This window comes from Camellia sinensis, chromosome 7 (genome assembly GCF_055761805.1).
Source record: "Camellia sinensis isolate YWXY chromosome 7, ASM5576180v1, whole genome shotgun sequence".
NCBI lineage: Eukaryota > Viridiplantae > Streptophyta > Magnoliopsida > Ericales > Theaceae > Camellia > Camellia sinensis.
In genome coordinates, this window is record NC_138967.1 from 148,596,169 (window position 1) to 148,618,304 (window position 22,136).

General features: G+C 35.0%; 1 protein-coding gene and 1 long non-coding RNA gene across 2 annotated transcripts; both read left to right on the plus strand.

Moving 5' to 3' along the window:
- Positions 1-318: 318 nt before the first annotated feature.
- LOC145796197 (receptor-like protein 7) lies at positions 319-1,254 on the plus strand. Its single transcript, XM_082881230.1, has one exon. It carries the CDS (start codon positions 319-321, stop codon positions 1,252-1,254), a length of 936 nt encoding a protein of 311 aa, XP_082737356.1.
- A 7,995-nt stretch (positions 1,255-9,249) lies between these two features.
- Positions 9,250-12,018, plus strand: LOC145794818 (uncharacterized). Its single transcript, XR_014334757.1, has 2 exons — positions 9,250-9,400; positions 11,655-12,018. It is a non-coding gene; the product is annotated as an uncharacterized LOC145794818 (long non-coding RNA).
- Positions 12,019-22,136: the final 10,118 nt, after the last annotated feature.

A 22,136-nucleotide genomic window follows, 5' to 3' on the forward strand; every position in this document is an offset into this window, starting at 1 on the left:
TAAGGGCCATCACTTTTGTGTGAATATTTTAGAAGACAACATAAGATATGTTAATTAATAAATAGTATGGAGCATTGTTTTAGGAGTACCAAATAATTTTTTTGTAGCCAGTAGTGTTGAGCCTTGACGCACAACATTTTGTGGAGAACATGCAACATCATTCTATGATCTTAGCACATCCAACACTCAAATCATGTCTATAAAAGCTCCTAATTAAGCATTGTCTAGCTCATCCAAAACATGGGTTCCTCTTTGCATCTCTTCCTGTTCATGCATTTACTCTTCTTATCACTCTCTTGCTTTTATCTTGTAATAATAATGGCTAACTCTTTGTCTGCTAAGCAGCCACTATGCCATGCAGACGAGAGCTCCGCCCTGTTGCAATTCAAACAAAGCTTTTCAACTGACAAATCCAATTCTAGTGATCCTTCTGCTTATTCGAAGGTTGCATCATGGAAGCTCGAAGGAGATAGTGGCGATTGCTGCTCATGGGATGGCATTGAATGCGATCAGGAGATGGGTCATGTGATTGGCCTTGACCTCAGCAGTAGTTTCCTCTACGGTTCTATCAATTCAAGCAGCAGCCTCTTCATCCTAGTTCACCTTCAGCGACTTAACCTTGCTTATAATAATTTCGATTACTCTCGCATTCCATCAGAAATTGGCCATCTCTCAGGGCTAACAAATCTCAACTTTTCCTCCTCTGTATTTTCCGGTCAAATCTCTTTGGAAATCTCAAAATTGTCTAGAACGGTTTCCATTGATCTTTCTTTCAATGTAGACTCATCATATTCAGGACTACTAAAACTTGAAAAGCTTGGTCTGAGAAGCCTACTTCAAAACTTGACTAACCTCAAAGTGCTTTGTCTCAATGACGTGAGCATGTCTTCTGAAGTACCTGATACATTGGCCAACTTAACTTCCTTGACAACTCTCGTTCTTGAAAATTGTGGGTTGCGTGGTGAGTTTCCAATAAGCATATTTTATCTACCAAACCTTCAAGTTCTTGATGTAGGTTCCAATAGATATCTCACTGGCCATTTGCCAAAATTTCATCCAAGTAGCCCCCTTCAGCATTTGATGCTTTCTTACACCAGCTTTTCTGGGAAGCTACCGGATTTGATTGAAAATCTTAATTTCTTGAATCAATTAGGTTTCTCTGGCTACTGTAGATGCCCCATTTTTGACCGACCTCAAGACTATGGTGTCATCGTCTGTGCACTCGGTGATTGCACATGTTTGTGCTCGTTATGAGTTTCTGGGGCTTTCGGCTGAGCGCCTTGTCTCAAGGCCTTTTAACTCTCTTCTCTTTGGTTTTTTTTTGGACCATACCTTGCTAACCCTTGCCTGGAGGGAAGGGAGGACCTGTTGGCCACTTTTGGCAGTTGTAGGCCACTTTTCCCTCCTGTAGGCCACTTGAAGTGGCCGGTAGGCTAGTGGAAGTGGCCGACGGCCATTTTTCTATTTTTACAGATACTTTTGATGCCAGCTGTGCCAACTGTTGGGCACAGAATACATCCTCCATACACGTGTATGAAGGGATGGTAACAAGCTTCTAGCTTGTCAAACAAGCTTGAGGCTTGTAATTCTATATAAGGGGAGGTGCCTCCCCCTTCTTTGGGATTCAGATTTTTTTAGAGCAAAAAATCTACTCTCTCTCTAGAATTCTTTCTCTCTCTCTCTCTCTCTCTCTCTCTATATATATATATATATATTTGTGCTTGAAGGTGCTTGAAAGTGGGAGTTCTTGGTGCATTTGCAAAGGGACTCTTGATCAAACACCTCTACCTTGAAGCTAAGGTACTTGGAGGTCTCATTTGAGTTCTTAAAGACTGACTTTGGCTCAGAAGTTGCTGATTTTAAAGTTGTACTTCAAGGGTGAGTGTCTTCCCTCTTTAAGCTTTATTTTGATCAAGTGTTTGGCCACCTTTGCATGCTGTTTTAGGCCTAGTTTTCAACTACAAAAACCTTTGTTTTTAAGTGTTAAAAATGGTTGTTTGAGGCCTTATTTGACTTAAGGGTGGTCTACCCCTCCCCCCTTGTGGCTTATTTTGCTTTGCTTTGAGCTATGTTGTAAAGCCTTTGAGATCTCCTTTTCTTGGCCTTTTAACCATTGAATTCCAGAGGAATTTCAGTGGTAGAAAGTGGGTTTTGGTACCCAAAATAGGTGGGGGTGGTTCCCCCCCTTTGTACCTTGTTTGCATGTGTTGATGGCCTCACTCTTTGGCATCTTTTTCTACCCTTTTGGGGCTCCATCTTAACATGTTTTTGGTCTTATTTTAGCATGTTATAACTCTGTTTTTGGTTGGTTTGATCACCTCTTGCATGCTTCATACACTTGTAGTGTAATCTTACTTGTTAGCCTAACATGCTTCATGTCTTAGTCTATAATTTTGGCATGTATTGGCTCCACTCCAGCATGTTTTTTGCCATTATTTAACATGATTTAACTCTAACATTGGTTGGTTGGGCCACCTCTTGTTTGGTTTTTGGATTTGTAGTGCAATCATGCTCATTAGCCTAATGTACTTGGTGATTTGGCTTATCATTCTAGCTTATTTTGGCTATACTCCATCATGTTTTAGGCATTGTTTTGACATGCCTTAGGACTGTTTTTAGTGGTCTTGGCCTCTTGGGGCTTGCTTTGTATAGCTATGGCATAATTGGCTTCACTAGTCTCGTGTTTTGAGACCCCTAGCATGCCTTATTTGTGATGTTTGTGTGATATGGCATCATTTGGTATGTAATTTCAGAGCTTATATCTTTGCCATGCTTCCACTTTAATCACTCTTTAAGTGCTCTTGAGAATTAAGCTTTGTACCTCACTTGCGAGCCATCATTTGAGCATGTGTTTTCTTGCTTTTCATGCTATCATTTCAGCCCATTTTAGCCACTGTTTTGGCATGCATGAGGTCTGTTTGGGGCTGGATTAGTCCTTTGAGCATGGTGTTGCATGGTTTTAGTGTTATGCTCTTTGCTAGCTTCAATGCTTTCGACTTCGAGCATGTCTTGCCTGCATCATTTTCATGCTTTGATGTCATTTAGCATCCTATTTTAGTGCTAGAATATGTGCCATTGCATTCCATCTTTCATTTGTTATATCACTTTCAAAAGTGGTCTTAGGCCCTTTGTTGGTTTGAGCACGAAATTGAGGCGTCCATGCTTAATGGTTTTAGCCTTCTCTTGAGGGTTCCTACTAACCAACAGCATGATGCTTCTTTCATGCTCAAAACGCTTGTGGCTTGGTTCGTCTTTCCAATTAGAGGATTTCTCACTTTTGGACATAACTGGTTAAAGGATTAATCGGTAATCTAAAACGAGTAAACAAAATGAATCAAAGTAAAACATGCCAAGATAACATGTTTGTGTTGCATTGCATGTGTTTGGATCGAACGTTAATCCAAACACGAGAAACGAGGGGCGTTTCATACTCAAAGTGATGAAACGTGCCTCATTTCTTGGTCGTCGTCCCCCTTGATTGTGCATGATAGGGTGGAGGCCTCTTGAGTCTTGTGTGTTATTTGTGCATTCATTGACTTGTACAAACTTCGCTTCTCATCCATCGTGCATTGTGATGCTCGGTTGGAGGCCCGAGAGTCGAGTACCACACTTCTTTGAGCTTAAGAAATGATAAGGATGGTGGTTGTACACACATATCCTACAAAGACCTTGCTTTGCCTCTGTTGTTCCCTGTTTGGAGCAAAATTGGAGAATGCAGAAGCAAGTGGCCTACCGGCCAGAGGAAGTGGCATACAGCCTCTCATCATTTACTATTGTGCACCCTCCCCCCCCCCCCAAAAAAAAAAAAAAGTATGCCATCATTTAAAACATTACATGAATCATGTGAACATAAGGTAGGATTAGAAAAATTCTAGCAAGCATCATGTATTTTTTTAGGGTGAATTATACTAACGGTTCCTGTAATTTGGAACTTGTGTTGCTTTGGTCTCTCATCTTTCAATTATGATACATTGATGCTTAGTTTTTAATCTCATTTCAAACAAGGGCAATTGAAGACATCGTTTCCTTTGCAAACAAAAAATGCTTCATTTCAAGGGTAAATTCATCAATTTGATAAAATATAAATTAATTTGACAAAAATAAATGTCAAAAAGTTATTTTTGAATTTTTAAAAATTATTTCCACGCACAAAAGATAAAATTATATAAAAATAATAAAATCTTTTACATTTTTATTTATTTATTTTTTACCAAATTAATTTTTAATATGTATTTGGATGATGATCATGTAATGGATGATTGTTTTTGTTGATGTTTTTGGATAATTATCATGTAATAAATGGTTGTTTTTGTTGTTAACAAATATTTTTGGATATGGTTATTAGGCTTTTAATGTGTAATCGATATGTTTAATATACGAAAGGCTTTTAGTTTTGGAATTTTTGATTTAATGGATTGATTTAATAATGACATCTAAGTTATCGTTATGTTTGACTTTTGAAAAAATAAAAACTAATTGAACAAAAATAAATATAAAAAAAATTAAATCTAAAAAATTATTTCTACCCTTCCAAAAGATAAAATTATATAATAATGACGTGCTTTTAATTTTTTTCACCAATTTAATTTTTAGTTATTAGAAAAAAAAATTCTAAAAATAGATTCTGAAAACTAAACTAAACAGAATTTTATAACCAAGAAAGTGCCAACATTATTCATTAAAAAAAGGCCATTATAATTCAAACAACATACAAGTTAATCATCACAAATATGTCGACTTTATCCTCAAAATAGACCATTTGCAAATAAACATATTTGATTATCCTTATTTGGAATAAGATTCAAAATTTAAGATCAAATATATCACAATTGAAAAGTTAGGAACTAAAGTGACATAAATTCCAAATTGCAAGAATTGTTAGTATAAATCTTATATATTTTTTTAAAAAACATTGTTCTTTCTTTTTCTTTTTCATATTCGGAGAGAACCAAAACATATGACTTGAAGGCTCTTTTGGCACTGACTTAAGCCGTTACAAATCCCCATGCCTGTGTTCAAGGGGTGGACACTAACTTGGACAAAATTTAATAAAACCTTTTGGCATTCTTTGACCACTACCCCCTGCACCAGATTACCACCTACATCATATTGTGATCCATGACCTGCAGTACCTAGTCTAAATTGTTGCCTTTCCTCCCATTGTTGTTGTGAATGAATACTTGCTTGTCTAGCCCTAGTCATCTTTGGATCAGAGTCAGAGTCATCATCTCGAAGATCTACAAAATCTCCTTCTTCATCCTCGTAATAGAGATCATCTCCCCTAATATCTGCTTCCAATTCAGCTTTTCTCTTTTGTTTGTCTGCTTTACTCATTTTCTTATCTTGTAAATGTTTCATCATTTCTTGTATCACGTCTCTACTGACACTAGGACAAGAACGCACTAGCCCCGTTTGATGTGCTAAGTGTTGTTTGAGATGCGTAATCCCACCTTTAATGAGATGTCCACGAAATTTGCAAATAATATGATGCCTAGTGCCTTCAATTGGAGTTCCAAATTTCCAACCAATATCATCACTTGGGGTTTCATCAACAAAAAAGGTCTACGGTGAAAAAAATGCATGACGAAAAAATATTTTGTCTCCAAATATACATGTTTTAGTGATGAAAATAAGATTTTGTTTCCAGTTGTACTATTTTTAGAGAAGAAAACAAAATTTCGTCACCAAATGCTTAAAATAAATAAAATAATAGGTGATGAAATTTTTTTTGATCTCTAAATTTTATTTTTTGTCAGAAAACAAATTGCCGCTCTTGAAAATTTTGGTGAAAAATTTGGGCACCATATTAGAGACGAAAAGTTTCGTCACCATTGTAAAAATTTTCAAAGACAAACATCATTTCGTCACCTATAATTGAAGGGGACAAAACGACGTCGTTTTGTCTTCCCAACTCTCTCTACCAAATCACTCTTCTCTCTCACGCTCTTTTACTCACTCTCTCACCCAGTCTCGTCTCTCTCTCTGGTCTGAGCTCGTGAAACCCTCTCACCGATCTCTTCCTTGCCCTCTCATATGCACACGAGCACTGCCGAAAACCCTCTCTCTCCATTCGAATCACACCTCCGAAAGCTTTCTCTCTCCGTTCGAATCGCACCACCGGAAGCCCTCTTCTCCATTCGTTTTGCTTCACTGATGCGGCACCACCGGAAGCCCTCTTCTCTGTCCATTTCACACTAGATATCTTCTTTTCTATATATATATATGTACACTCTTCGTGAATAAAGATTTGTGTGCAATTTCCCTCAATTTTTTTGTGATTTCCAATTGGGTAAATTGTTGAATGCGATTTGTTCCTACTCTATTTTGAGGTTGTGGTATGCTGGTCTACTCTGATTTGAGGTTGTGGTTTGATTGATTAGCTGCTGTGAGGCATGGTGGTTATCTCTGTTGTTACTAGTGTTGCTTGGTTTTACTGTTGTGAGGCTGAATGATTGTTAATATGATGGATAGCCAAATACCTTTTTATGGTGGTTCAAATTCTGTACACGTTTATCGACATCTAGTATTTGAGAAATTTAAATCATATGTTCTTTTCCGTAACTTTGATGCACAACTAACTAGTTATCTTGATTATTGTCCTCTCAGCCATGGCTGTGGTGGTTGAGTTCGCATGCTCGTTGGGCTCTCCTGGACCATTGATTACTTGTGAAGGTATTCACTACACCCGTATACTTTGCTTTTTATCTAGGATTTTTTTAATTTTTTTTTTTATCCATGTCTTAGTTTCTCTAGTCTCCATTTGGTCTTCGACTTTGAGGACACCTCAGAGGGTGGCATTGGCACTCTACCCTTCTTGTTTTATTTCTAATGTTGGTTTGCGGCCACCCCCAGTTCCTCCAGAAGCACCCACACTTGCTCATTGGATCTGTCTCAGCCACAAGTGTGTTTTCAGATCATTTATTTTGCAACTTAGAAATGGTTCTTACTTGAGTGCAACATGTTGGATTTGAATACATTTTCCTATGAGTGTGAGGTGAGAAACATTGCTTACAATTGACATTCTACATGCTGGCCAAAATAGTGAAATTTACCACAAGGAAACTGATATTCAGTCCTTTAGAAAATCATGCATGGAAGTTGTTTTATGGTGATGAGAATTTTAGTTTGACTTTCGTAATTAAGGTGAGTCATTAGATCAAATCTATTTTTTGGTTATGAAGTTCCTTTCTTTGGAGTTTATTGATTAGTTTTTGGTACTTCTATGATGGATATATACATGTATACGTGAAGAGGCTGGTTTGGTTTTTATGTGGAAGCAATGATAATTTCCTTCAGAAAAATATTCCAGTATGTTTTAATTTGAATTGGTAATCTGTGGGTAAGAAAATATGTTGTTAAGGTAACATTAAAATAATATAGGGTTGTTTAGACCATCCTTATCAAATCTCCGTAATTTTTCTCAGAAGCTTGGACAACACTGCCTTAGTACAATTGACCACCTCTAACGCAACTTATTATTTGTGAGTGAACTGGACTTACTAGCAACATATCTTCTGATACTTAAGTTATAGAAGCACTTTGGACATTCGATGTACATGACAAGGGTTAGTGTACATGATAGTTAAGGACAGCAGTTAACAAATTTCTTACATTCCAGGTTCATTGATTGCTTCTTTGACAGGTGCTTTTTAGGTCTGTTAATGAAGGACATGAATCGATTCTCAAGACACTTTGGCATCACTCAGTTGTTGTGATGTGTTGCTTTTTGAAGGTATTATTTCGATTGCTTAACTTCTCATTTTTATAACAAATTTATGTTCCCTGTATTTGCAGAAGTCTGAATGTTCTTCATTTATGATTTTGTAGAAATAATCCTTGCTGTGTAACATTTATTTATCTGTCAACCAGTTAAAACGTAATTCTTTCTTTACCTGCTGAATTGTGTAATTGTGAATATTGAGGATGGAAACAATGTTAACATTTACAACAATATGTTCTGTGTTATTTAGAAGCTTGCCTGTTTTTGTCACTTTGAAAACAGATTATCTTAGACAATTGATACACTGCTATGCATTTGGGTTGATTACTCTAGTTTTTTCAATTCCATTTGTAGTCAACAACAAAGATATAATATGCAAGTAGTGGCCACTAACAATTTATCTTATTGCAATTGAGTCATATTCCATTCTTCATGAAGGATTTCTACTTAGAAGAGTAAGCTCAATGTATATGCATTTGACTTAAGATCTTGTTTGATTTGGGCAAATAAAATTAAGAGGATTAGGGTGATTGGACCACAGGGTCACAAGTAATTTCACTATATGAGGGGAAAATTTTAGTAAAATTTTAGTAAGAACTTTCTCTTTGCTATCCTTCTACTATTTAAATTTCATAAATATCTCACATTTTGTGTGTGTGTGTGTGTGTGTGTGTGTGTGTGTTTGTGTGTGTGTGTGACATCTACATAAGTATCTTCTTTTGAATATTATAAATCTAATGTTAAATCATAATACATCTAGACTGGATTCCATGTTCCATTTGAAACTATGATTATTGTTACTTTCTTCCACCTTATCATTTTCTTTTTAAACTTGGTTTTGTACACATTTCTTTTAAATGTGCTATTGTTTGATTGATATGTGTAAAATGTTGCCTCCCCAAGGTAATTTAATCTTTGGTTATTTTTCAATTTTCTTTGAACTTGTTCCTATGTGCCTTGTAACATAGATACGGGAAGGACACATCACAACATAAACACATTGACCCAACACATTTTGAAGTAGGACACATGCATGGCGCTATATTATAAATTTATGTGTCTTGTTTATGTGCATTACAAAAGAAAAGACGAAAATAAAGGTAATTATCTGGATTTTTGAATTTGCAATTGCAAAATATGGAAGAAACTCCATCTTGTCATGTATATGAACCATATTACCATTTCTATTGTTGTTAATTCTTTATTGCTGTGTCCTTTTTTTATATTAGAAATTGTCTCATACTTCAGTTTTGTTGATAATGCATGTGATATCTTTCTTTAGCAATAATATTAGACACATCTGGGGTGTGTGAGTCACATTATCAAGAAATGCGGACATCACTCTTGTTAAGATATTCACTATATTGGTTATAGTGAGTTGAGTCTCAGAACTTAGGAGCATTTTCCCATGAAGTTCCAATTTTAAATTGGGGCACAAATCTGAGGAGTGTGCTAGTTTCTAGGAGTATACAAATAACGTTAAGTATGCTTGTGAATAGGCCATTCTAACCTTAAAAATGGTTAATGCCGGCATTGCTAGTTTTTACATTTGCAAATCAAGCAGGACTTGATCTTCTTGAGACAACTCTGGTAGCACTTCAAGAAATTACTTTGGAGAGGATTCTTGATGACCATGGAAAAAAGACCCTCTTCTCTGAGCTTCCAAAGATTATGCAGCAGGTCAGGTTCTTCATAATCTATAAAAGATAATTAACTGCTAAAGCTTAATTTGGTTATTGGAGACTTTGAGGGAATGATATTTTGAAATCTGATAAAGATAACACATATTCTTTCTTTTCTCAATCTCCCCAAAATCCAAAAAGAGCGAACTATTGTTGTCGTTGTCATCATCATCATCATCTTTTTGAACGATGTTCAGTGTATCACTGAAGTGAAAGGGACGATGCATTGACCAATCATGTTCAGTACCTATAAATGTCTAGTACATTTTTGGACTTCCATTACTGTCATGGAAACATTGAGAAAATTGTCCCCCAAATGTTTAAGAAGCAAACATATTGTATTTCCACAGTGTGTGACGAAACGTGATTTGCCACATGTTCATTGAATATATGCTTTTCCTTATTACTAGAAACTGAAATTTTAAGAGAGGTCCACCTGAGCTTTTGTGGTAGGTTTCTTAGGAAATAGGTTACCGCAACCTTAATATTGTGAGTTAAGATAATGATCTTGTTCTGGGATTGACTAGGACTCAGACTGTCAAGTGGGCCTAATATTTTGTTAATTCAACCCATATAGTGCCATTTGTAACTGTTGGCCTACCTTTACACTGATTCTTCATTTTCTTACTCTCAAAGCATTAATTCAACACTTAAGCTTGAAAAAAGGCCTTCGGGGGCCAAAATGGTGTAACAGCCACGAGAAGGTCCGGGGAACACCTCAAACACCTCGGGAGGGACAATGTAAGTTGTGGAAACTTACAAAACTAGCACGGGACTCCCGGTTTGAAAACTAAGCCCAAAAATGCGCTTTTTCACACTTAAGCTTGAAAATAGGCCATCGGAGGCCAAAATCGTGTAACAGCCACAAGACGGCCCGGGGAACACCTCAAACACCTCGGGAGGGGATAATGTAAGTTGTGGAAACTTACAGAACTAGCACGGGACTCCCAGTTTGAAAACTAAGTCCAAAAATGCATTTTTTCACACTTAAGCTTGAAAACAGGCCATCGGAGGCCAAAATCGTGTAACAGTCATGAGGTGGCCCGAGCAACACCTCAAACACCTCAGGAGGGGCCATTGTAAATTGTGGAAACTAACATAACCAGCACAGGACTCTTGGTTTGAAAACTAAGTCCAACAATGCACTTTTTCACACTTAAGCTTAAAAATAGGCTATCGGAGGCCAAAATCATGCAACAGCCACGAGACAGACCGGGCAACACCTTAAACAACTTGGGAGGGACCAATGTAAGTCGTGCAAACTTACAAAACTAACACGGGACTTCCGGTTTGAAAACTAAGTCGAAAAAGGCTCTTTTTCACACTTAAGCTTGAAAATAGGCCATCGGGGGCCAAAATCGTGCAATAACCACGAGACGGCCTGGGGAACACCTCAAACACCTCAGGAGGGACCAACGTAAGTTGTGAAAACTTATTGAACTAGCACGGAACTCCCGGTTTCAAAACTAAGTCAAAAAATGCACTTTTCACACTTGAGCTTGAAAATAGGCCATCGGAGACCAAAATCGTGTAACAGCCACGAGACCGCCTGGGGAACACCTTAAACACCTCTGGAGAGACCAATGTAAGTTATGGAAACTTACAGAACTAGCATGGGACTCCCGATTTGAAAACTAAGTCCAAAAATGCACTTTTTCACAGTTAAGCTTGAAAATAGGCCATCGGAGGCCAAAATCGTCTAACATTCATGAGACAGCCCGGTTAACACCTCAAACATCTTGGGAGAGACCAATGTAAGTTATGGAAACTTACAGAACTAGCACGGGGACTCCCAGTATGAAAACTAAGTCCAAAAATACACTTTTTCACACTTAAGCTTTAAAATAGGCCATCGGAGGCCAAAATCGTGTAACAGTCACGAGACGGCCCGGGCAACACCTCAAACACCTCGGGAGGGACCAATGTAAGTTGTGGAAACTTATGAAACTAGCACGGGACTCCCGGTTTGAAAACTAAGTCCAAAAATGAATTTTTCCAACACTTAGGCTTGTAAATAGGCCATCGGGGGCCAAAATCGTGTAATAGGCACATGAAGGCCCTGGGAACACCTCAAACACCTCGGGAGGAACTAATGTAAGTTGTGAAAACTTATGGAATTAGCACGGGACTCCCGATTTGAAAACTAAGTCGAAAAATGCATGTTAAATTATATATTTAATTGATAAGATAATAATTGTCTAACTTGCATTCTTTTTTTTTTTTCTTTTTTTTTGTGTTTCATTTTTTTGCAGATTCGAGATTAGTTATGGACATGTTTGGTAATTTGGAGAGCAGAAGCTAGCTCATTTTGTGTTTTTGTTCATATTACCTTACATGTATTTTGGTTGCGTTGTAAATTTTATATTTTTATTGGTATTACAGGACATGTTTGGTAATCTGCACTTGATATTATATTTTTGTTGATATTAGTAGATATGTTTTTTGTGGATATTAGGAGACGTGTTTGGTAATCCGCATGCGGTTGATATTGTATTTTTGTGGATATTAGTAGACATGTTTTTTGTGGATATTAGGAGACATGCTTGGTAATCCACATGCAGTTGATATTGTATTTTTGTGAATAGTGCTGAAATTTAATTGTGATGTTTATGAAAATGAGCAGATTTTTGTATTGATTTGTAATAGATATTTTATTGAACAGGTTATTGAAATGCGTAGGGAATTTTTAGTGAAAGAAAAATTTTAATTTGAAAATAGTACCCCCGTTTTAAAATTGTTATTTATTATTAGCGACGAAATAAAAAATGTCGCTATTAGTTTTCAAAAAACATGACGAATAATTTTGTCACTAATGATATAGTACCAAACAAATAATTTCGTCACATTTGCTGAATATTTCGTCGCTAACTTGAAATATTTGGTGACAAAATGTTTTTTGTCATTGAAGAATTTTCTTTTCTGCACATTTTAGTGACAATTTTTTTGTCACCTTAATCTATATCATTGGTGAGGAAAACTTTCATCACTAAAATCTATTTGGTGACGAAATATTTCGTCGCCAAAAACAATTAAAATAAAATATTATCTAATTTTAGTGACGCAATTGATGTTATAGAGGACAAAAAATGCAACATTTGGAGACGAAAAATTTCGTCGCCAAAAATGAAAAATAAGCGACGAAACTATTTTTTGTCACCAGGTACTTTCAGCGACAACGTATAGGTGACAAACATGGTGAGAAAATTTTTTCGTCGCAGATCACTTTAGTGAAGAAATTTTGATGGTTGCAGACAAAATCAGTCTGTCACCAAAGGCCTTTTTTGTTGTAGTGTCATTGGCACCCTTTTGTCGTGGCATTTTTGAATTTGAATTCTGCATCATTGATACATTTTTTAATTTATTTTAAATGTTTACAAAATTATTTTTCTACAAAATTTGAACTAACTAAATAAACAATATTTACATTTATTAAATGAAATGATTGTAAAAAAAATGTAACCACTATTTATACATTTTAATTTTACAGGCTAATGTAATCATATAAAAATTAAAAATAAATTAATATTAAAAAAATTGTCATAAAAAAAAATTTGTTGTCACAACACATTACAATAACAAAATAAAAAAATATTTATAATTAAATATTAAATGAAATGATTATAAAAAAAATTTCAACCACTATTTCTACATTTGGATTTTACATACTAATGTAATTAGGAGTAAAAACATTTTTCATGGCATTGCTTAAGCTGTTTTTTTTTTATTTTATATAAAAGACTTTTTAAAAAAAAAAAATTGTGCCATCAAAATTGTTGTCACAACACACTACAATAACAAAATAAAAAAAATATTTAAAATTAAATACTAAATAAAATAGTTAACAAAAAATGCAACCACCACTTATACATTTCGATTTTACATGCTAATGTAATCATATAAAAATTAAAAAATAAATTATAAAGAATTTTTTTTGAGGTATTGATTTTTTTTCTTTTAAAAAGATTTTTTTTTTTTTTTAAAAAAATTGTGCCTTCAACATTGTTCAACATTGTTGTCACAACACATTATAATAACAAAATAAAAAATATTTATAATTAAATATTAAATGAAATTTTTATAAAAAAAAAATGCAACCACTATTTATACATTTGGAGTTTACATGCTAATGTAATCAGATAAAATTTAAAAAATAAATTATAAAGAATTTTTTTGAGGTATTGAATTTTTTTTTATAAAAATATTTAAAAAAAAAAATTTGTTCCTTCAACATTGTTCAACATTGTTGTCACAACACATTACAATAACAAAATAAAAAATATTTATAATTAAATATTAAATGAAATTATTATAAAAAAATGCAACCACTAGTATTTATACATTTGGAGTTTACATGCTATGTAATCATATAAAAATTAAAAAATAAATTATAAAGAAAAAAATTCGTACATAGTTGTTTTTTGGGCTTCAATCACTTGAATATTTGTTATCTTTTTGAATAACCTGCAAGAAAAAAAAAAAATCAATGAAAACTGATATATATAAAATGTATTAATATAATTATAGGTATTATGATTTTTAGATATTCTATAACAAAAAAACCAATCACTAATTATTATATATAAAATTCTAAAAGTAAGTGCATAGCTCACGCTCTCTCTCTCTCTCTCTCTCTATATATATATATTTTTTTAAATTAAAATTGCTAAATATATCACCATAAATTTTTTAGGCTTTATATCAGCCAAAAATCATTGTTCAAAAAAAAAAAAATACGAAAACAAAAACAAAAACAAAAACAAAAACAAAAACAAAATCAAAATCAAAATGCCAGTTGGAGGTCACCCATGAAAAACAATTGATTATATATGTTCCCAAGCTCTGAAGCTATAGTCAGAGAGGCAACCAAGCCAACAAACGAAATAAAAAATAAAAATAAAGGCAAGAGATAATGTTCTTCGGCTTCAACTTCAACACAGAGTCACTTACAGGTTTGTTCTTCGTCTTCAACACCGAGGCAGCCTTGAAGACTTCAACACAGGTTCATCTATTCCCTCTTCTCTCTTCTCTCTCTCTCTCTCTCTCTCTCTCTATCTCTCACTCATCTGTATTTCCTCTTCTCTCTGTCTTCATCTTCCCATGAGCCACTCTTTTTTATTTTTTGATCAGAAACTAGATGGTTGAAAATTTGCAAATCTGAAGATTTGAAAATTTGTGGATATATTCTGAAAAGAGGAAAATTTGTGGATGCATTCTCACCTCAAAGTTTTTCACAAGCTAAAAAGAGAAAAGACAAAATCTGTTCAATCATAATAAAGGTATGTACAACAACATCCATAGTTTTTCAGCCTTTTCTTTTGCTTTTTTTTTTTGTGAAAAGAATTAGCTAATAAAAGAGCGTAACGGTGCGTAACGGGCATTACGGCCACTACGGCCGCTACGACGGCCGTAACGGCCGATACACCTATGAATCTCAATCACACCGCAAAAGTAGGGGTAACGCATGGTGTCTACCGCCGCAACTGTTACGTAACGGCTGCAACTGTTACATAACACCGCATTTTGAAACCTTGGCCATAATAATCCGATAAGCACAACAACCTATCGCATGAACCAACAATCTTGAAAAATTCGTCGTAGTTTTGAAATGGGTATTCAAATTTCACAAACTCATCGCCAAATGTCTCATCATCGGTAAAGCAGGGATCTCGATTCTCATATTTGAACTTGATGAGTAGTTGTTAGTGTGGTTTGATTTAGTTCGATTGAGGTGTGTGGTGAGGAAACCTGGGTTGGTGATTAAGGAGTACCAAGATTTGCAGACTAACCTGAATCGAAGTAAAGACTTCACAGGTAGTCTTGCAAGGATTTCGATCAAGACTTCCATAAGTATGCAAGCGTTCGAAATTGATTTCTTCGTTGTTGTCGACATTTTTCTTTTGTTACTTCTAAACTTCGTCGGCAATTGGGGAAAAAGATGATTGAGACTAAACAAAGACTTATGAAGGGATGTAAATTTCAACCACAAACTAGAACATAAAACCCAAAACCTATAAAGAACATAAAACCAAAACCCTAAAACTACACAATATCACTTGGGTTAAAACCTAAAACCTAGATATTAACTTCTTGTACCAACATAACAGATCAAAATCAAAACCCTAGATTCAACTTGCGTACATATTAGAACACAAAGTATCGATTACTAGCAATGAAACAAAGAGAGATGAAGATTGAGAAAGAAACAGAGAGAGAGAGAGAGAGAGAGAGAGAGAGAGAGAGATAGACATAGAGAGATATACCAAGCTCTGTATCAAAGCCTAAATCGCGAATCCTATTGAAATGAAAGGAGGGCAATTTCTATCCCGATAAAGAAAAGATAAATGAGTGAAATAGCTATTCCGTAGTGTTTGAAACAGAATACTCATTCAGTCCTATTAGTGAATGGTTATTCCGTTTGGAATGCCTATTCTATATTTTTTAAGGCAACCAAACAACGGAGTGGTTATTCCAATGGAATGATCATATTCCATTCCAACCTTCATTATCATGAACTAAACATAGCCTAAGAGGAAACAACTTTTATTGTCCCATTCCTCACTCATACAATAAAGTAAACAAATTTAAGATGATTGACTTTAGTAGTAGTCAATTTCAAGGGAAAGTGCCAATATTAAAATTCTTGATATCTCAAATAATTTTATTGAAGATACATTCCCCTTTTGGCTAGGAACCCTTACAGAGGGTCCGTTTGGTTTGGTTTTCAAAATCAATTTTGAAAGATAATTTTGTGAAAAGAGTTTTCAATTTTTGAAAATTTGTTTAGTTTCACATTCTAAATATATTTTTAGAAAATTGAAAATTCAAAACTCATTTGGTTTAGTGATTCTGAAATAATTGTTAAAACTCTATTTGGTTATAGAGTTTTCAAAAATAACTTTTGAATTTCAATCTGTCTTTTATTGTTTATGTGAACTTTTTAAATATTTTAATCAATGATTTTGAATTTTTAGATCTACTCAATCTAAACATAGTTAAAATGTATAAAATTTTATGAAAAAAATCTTTTAAACAATCATTAAATGCTAATGAACATACCAAAACAAATATACAATTTTATTTTATATTTTTCAATTTTTAGATCTACTCAATCTAAATACACTTAAAACGTAGAAATAAAGTTGATTAACTTTAAAATATGATGTACCGCATACTTCAACATATATATCGATTCAATTAATGCAGCTTTGGTAATCGAAATAAATTTGATTTCAAATAGTCTTAGGAATAGAGATAAATTTGGAATAAATTTGAAATAATTTTGGTTATAGAGATAAATTTGATTTGAAATAGTCTTGGGAATAATGATAAATTTTGAATAGATTTGAAATAGTTTTGGGAATAGAGATAAATTTAAAATAGTTTTGGAAATAGAGATAAACAAATGAGCTTTCAATTTTGGGCTCTCAAAAACCCATTCAGAAATCCAAACCAAACGGGGTCATAGATTCTCATCTTGCGGTCCAATAAATTCTATGGTGCAATAGAGAGTCCTGAAACTAAGTTAGTGTTACCAAATTTGCGTATCATTGACCTCTCTTATAATGGTTTTATAGAGGAATTGCTAACAAAATATTTTCAAAATTGGAATGCAATGAAATTTTTTGATGAGGACCAGATGATATATACGAAGGCTACTATAAGGGAAGACCACGTGTTAGCAGAAAACTATTTTTACTAAATGACCATTACAAACAAAGCTGTAAATATAGTGTACAATGTGATCCTGGATATCTTCACTACCATTGATTTGTCAAGCAACAAATTTAAAGGGGAGATTCCAAAATCTATTAAAAACCTTAAGGGGCTCTAGCTCAACCTTTTGAACAATGATTTAAGTGGTCAAATCCCAACATGCTTTGGGGAACCTGACAAACCTCGAATCATTGGACCTTTCTCAAAACAAGCTCTCGATCAAGGTTTCAAAATGCGGTGTTACGTAATGGTTGCGGCGGTAGGCACCACGTGTTACCCCCGCATTTGCGGTGTGATTGAGATTCACAGGTGTATCGGCCATTGTAGCGGCTGTAACAGTGCTGTAACGGCCGTAATGGCCATAATGCTATTTTATTACCTAATTCTTTTCCAAAAAAAAAAAAAGCAAAAGAAAAGGCTGAAAAACTATGGATGCTGTTGTACATACCTTTATTATGATTGAACAGATTTTGTCTTTCCTCTTTTTAGCCCGTGAAAAACTTTGAGGTGAGAATGCATCCACAAATTTTCCTCTTTTCAGAATATATCCACAAATTTTCAGATCTTCAGATCTGAAAATTGCAATTGATTCAAATCTTTAGATTTACAAATTTTCAACCATCTAGTTTTTGATCAAAAAATAAAAAAGAGTGGCTCATGGGAAGATAAAGACAGAGAGAAAAGGAAATACGGATGAGTGAGAGATAGAGAGAGAGAGAGAGAGAAGAGAGAAGAGAGAAGAGGGAATAGATGAACCTGTGTTGAAGTCTTTAAGGATGCCTCTGTGTTGAAGACGAAGAACAAACTTGTAAGTGACTCTGTGTTGAAGTTGAAGCCAAAGAACATTATCTCCTGCCTTTTTTTATTTTTTTTATTTTGTTTGTTGGCTTGGCTACCTCTCCGACTATAGCTTCAGACCTTGGGAACATATATAATCAATTGTTTTTCATAGGTGATCTCCAACTGGCATTTTGATTTTGTTTTTTCTTTTGGAGTTTTTTTTTTTCTTTTTGAACAATGATTTTCGGCTGATATAAAGCCTAAAAAAATTATGGTGATATATTTAGCTATTTTAATTTAAAAATATATATATAGAGAGAGAGCTATGCACTTACTTTTAGCATTTTATATATAATAATTAGTGATTGATCTTTTTTTTTATAACATCTAAAAATCATAACACCTATAATTATATTAATACATTATATATATATATATATATATATATATATATATATATATATCAGTTTTCATTGATTTTTTTTTCTTGCAGGTTATTCAAAAAGATAACAAATATTCAAGTGATTGAAACCCAAAAAACAACTATGTATGAATTTTTTTCTTTATAATTTATTTTTTAATTTTTATATGATTACATAGCATGTAAACTCCAAATGTATAAATAGTGGTTGCATTTTTTTTTTATAATAATTTCATTTAATAGTTAATTATAAATATTTTTTATTTTGTTATTGTAATGTGTTGTGACAACAATGTTGAACAATGTTGAAGGCACAATTTTTTTTTTTAAAAAAAATCTTTTTAAAAGAAAAAAAAAATCAATACCTCAAAAAAAAATTCTTTATAATTTATTTTTTAATTTTTATATGATTACATTAGCATGTAAAATCGAAATGTATAAGTAGTGGTTGCATTTTTTGTTAACTATTTTATTTAGTATTTCATTTTAAATATTTTTTTATTTTGTTATTATAGTGTGTTGTGACAACAATTTTGTTGGCACAAATTTTAAAAAATAAATAAATTAATTAAAAAATGTATCAATGATGCAGAATTCAAATTCAAAAATGCCACGACAAAAGGGAGCCAATGATGAACCCCCAAGTGATGATATTAGTTGGAAATTTGGAACTTCAGTTGAAGGCACTAGACATCATATTATTTGCAAATTTTGTGGACATCTCATTAAAGGTGGGATTACGCATTTCAAACAACACTTAGCACATCAAATTGGGCAAGTGTGTTCTTGTCCTAGTGTTAATAGAGACATGATGCAAGAAATAATGAAACATTTACAAGATAAGAAAATGAGTAAAGCAGACAAACAAAAGAGAAAAGATGAATTTGAGGCACATATTAGGGGAGATGATCTCTATTATGAGGATAAATGAGGAAATTTTGTTGATCTTCGAGATGATGACTCTGACTCTAATCCAGAGATGACTAGGGCTAGACAAGCAAGTATTCGTTCACAACAACAATGGGAGGAAAGGCAACAATTTAGACTAGGTACAGCAGGTCATTGTAGACACACCATTTTTGACCGTCCTCACAACTTGGATGTGCTTGCAAGTACATCCGATTACAAGTTTGATTGCTCGTTGAGCGCTCAACTTTCGTAACGGAATGCCAGGTTTGCTCTTTCCAAACCCTATTTCCATTTTGTCTCATTTTTTGACCATGCCTTGGTCCCTCCATATTGATGTTTGTGATGGCCTGCCGGCCATGGAGAAGGGGCTGCCGACCATGGATTTGGCCCTGCCGGCCATTGATAAGGCCTGCCAACCATCAATGAGGCACTGCTGGCCACCACTGATGGGCGGCAGGACACTTTGTTTTCAACAGATATTATTTTAGATCTTTTGAGCCAGCTATTTTTCACTGAGCCATCCTCCATATAGGTATGGAGAGATGGAGGCCATTTCAAGCTTGTCAAGCAAGCTTTGCATTGCATTGCTCTATATAAAGGGAGGCTCCTCCCCTTTTCCAGAGGTTCAAATTTTTTTAGAGACAAAATCTCACAGTCTCTCTAGAATTCTCACTCTCTCTCTATATATATTGTGCTCAATAGTGCCTTAAAGTGTGTTTTCTTCACATTTTTGCAAAGGAACATCTAGTCAAACACCACTACCTTGGAGCTGAGACTTTTGGAGGTTTGTTTGGAACTCAAAAGGCTGGTTTTGGCTCAGAAAAAGACCTGTCTTGCTGTTGTACTTCAAGGGTGAGCATGTTCCTCTTTTAGGCATATTTTTGTATACCATGTTAGCCCTCCTTGCATGCTGTTTTCGGCTTGGTTGTTAACTACAAAAAGTTCTATTTTTAAGTGCTTAGAATGGTTGTTTGAGGCCTCTTTGGTGTTGAGGATGTTCTACCCTCTTATGTGCCTTATTTGCTTAGCTTTGGTGCCATCCCTTTAGGCCCTTGAGTTCACCTTTGTTTGGCCTTTCCATCATTGAATTCCAGAGGAATTTTAGTAGTGGAAAGTTGGTTTTGAGACCCAAAACGGATGGGGGTGCCCCCCTCCTTTTATGCTTTGTTTGCATGTATTGTTGGTTCAACACTTTGGCATGTTTTTCTACCTTCTCGAGGCTCTATCTCAGCATGTTTTAGGCCTTATTTTAACATGTTATAACTCTATTTTCGGTTGGTTTGGTTGCCACTTGCATGCTTCATGTACTTGTAGTGCAATCTTGTTTACTAGCCTAGCATGTTTGGAGTTTTAGCCTATTGATCTAGCTTGTGTATGCTTTATTCCAACACATTTTTGGCTTTGATTTAATATGCTTTAGGTCTGATTTGAGTGGTTTTGGTCGTGCATGCCTTGCTTTGCATGGCTCTAGTGTGATTGGCCTTGCTAGCCTTAAGCTTTGAGACCTCTAGTATGTTATATTTGAGCTTTTTGCATGGCATGGCATCATTTGGCATGGCATCATTTGGCATGTTATTTCAGATCATATACCTCTGCCATATTCTTGCATTTATCACCATTTTGTTATGCTCTAGGGTTGATCCTTATGCTTCACTTATAAGCCTATATGTAGGCATGCTTGCCTAAGCTTTGGGGCTACCATCTCAGCATGTTTTTGGTGTTACTTTGCCATGTTACAACTCTAATTTTTGTTGGTAGAGTCACCTCTTACTTAGTTTTGGTATGTGTAGTCTAATCCCACTCATTGGCCTTGCATGCATCATACTTCATGCCTCTCATTCTAGCTTGCTTTGGCTACACTTCATCGTGTTTCTAGCATTGTTTTGTCCTGCCTTAGGACTGTTTTGAGTGATCTTGGTCTTTCGGGGCTTGCTTGATATGGCTATGGTGCAAGTACCTTAGCTAGTCTTGAGTTTTGAGCACAGTAGTATGCTATGTTTGTGATGATTGCATGTTTGGGCATTGTTTAACATGTTATTTCAGAGCGTATACATATGTCATGTTCTCACTTCTTTCATTCCTTGAGAGCTTTTGAGAGTTATGTTTAATGCCTAGCTTGCGACCCCAATGCATGAGCATGTTATTGTAGCTTTTGGTGCTTCATTTCCAGCAGGATTTTGCCACTGTTTTGGCATGCATGGGGTCTGTTTGGTGTTGGTTTAGTCCATCGAGCATTGCTTTGCATGATTCTAGTGTTGTGCCCTTCACTAGCTTTTAATGCTTAAGTGTTCTAGTATGTTGTGCATGAGTGTTTGCATGTTAGAGTCTTGCATTTCATGCCAAGATTAGCATGTTGTTTGCATGTCATGTTGCTTGCTTTGCATTGTGTTCAATCGGATGTTGTGTTGAACATAAGGTGGATTAGTTCATTTCATACTTGAAGTGATGAAGTGAGCCAATCTCCCTTGGTCTCCATTGCCTTTGATCTCTCATGATAAGGAGATGGTTTAAGTGTCTTGTTTGTCATGCATTTATTGAATTTGTACATGTTGGATCTTTGGCCATCATGCATTGAGATGCTTGATTGATGGTTTTGGATCCAACGGTGCGTCTCCCTTGATGTTTTGAGGTGATATGGAGGGGTATGGTACATACATGTCCTTGGAAGACCGTCCATTTCCTCTCTTTTGAGCTCTGTTGCAGAATGGAGTTTCAGTACAGTAGTGGCCGCAGTGCCTTATTGATGGCCGTCACCTCTTCATCCGTGGCCGACACTACACATCCTTAGCTGGCAGGAGGGTCGGCAGTCACCATTCATAGCCGGCAGGCCACTGGTGCATTCCCCAGCAATGATTTGGTAAGGTTCAGCAGCAAGTTCTTGGAGAAACCCTGCACACAGAGCCTCTAAAGA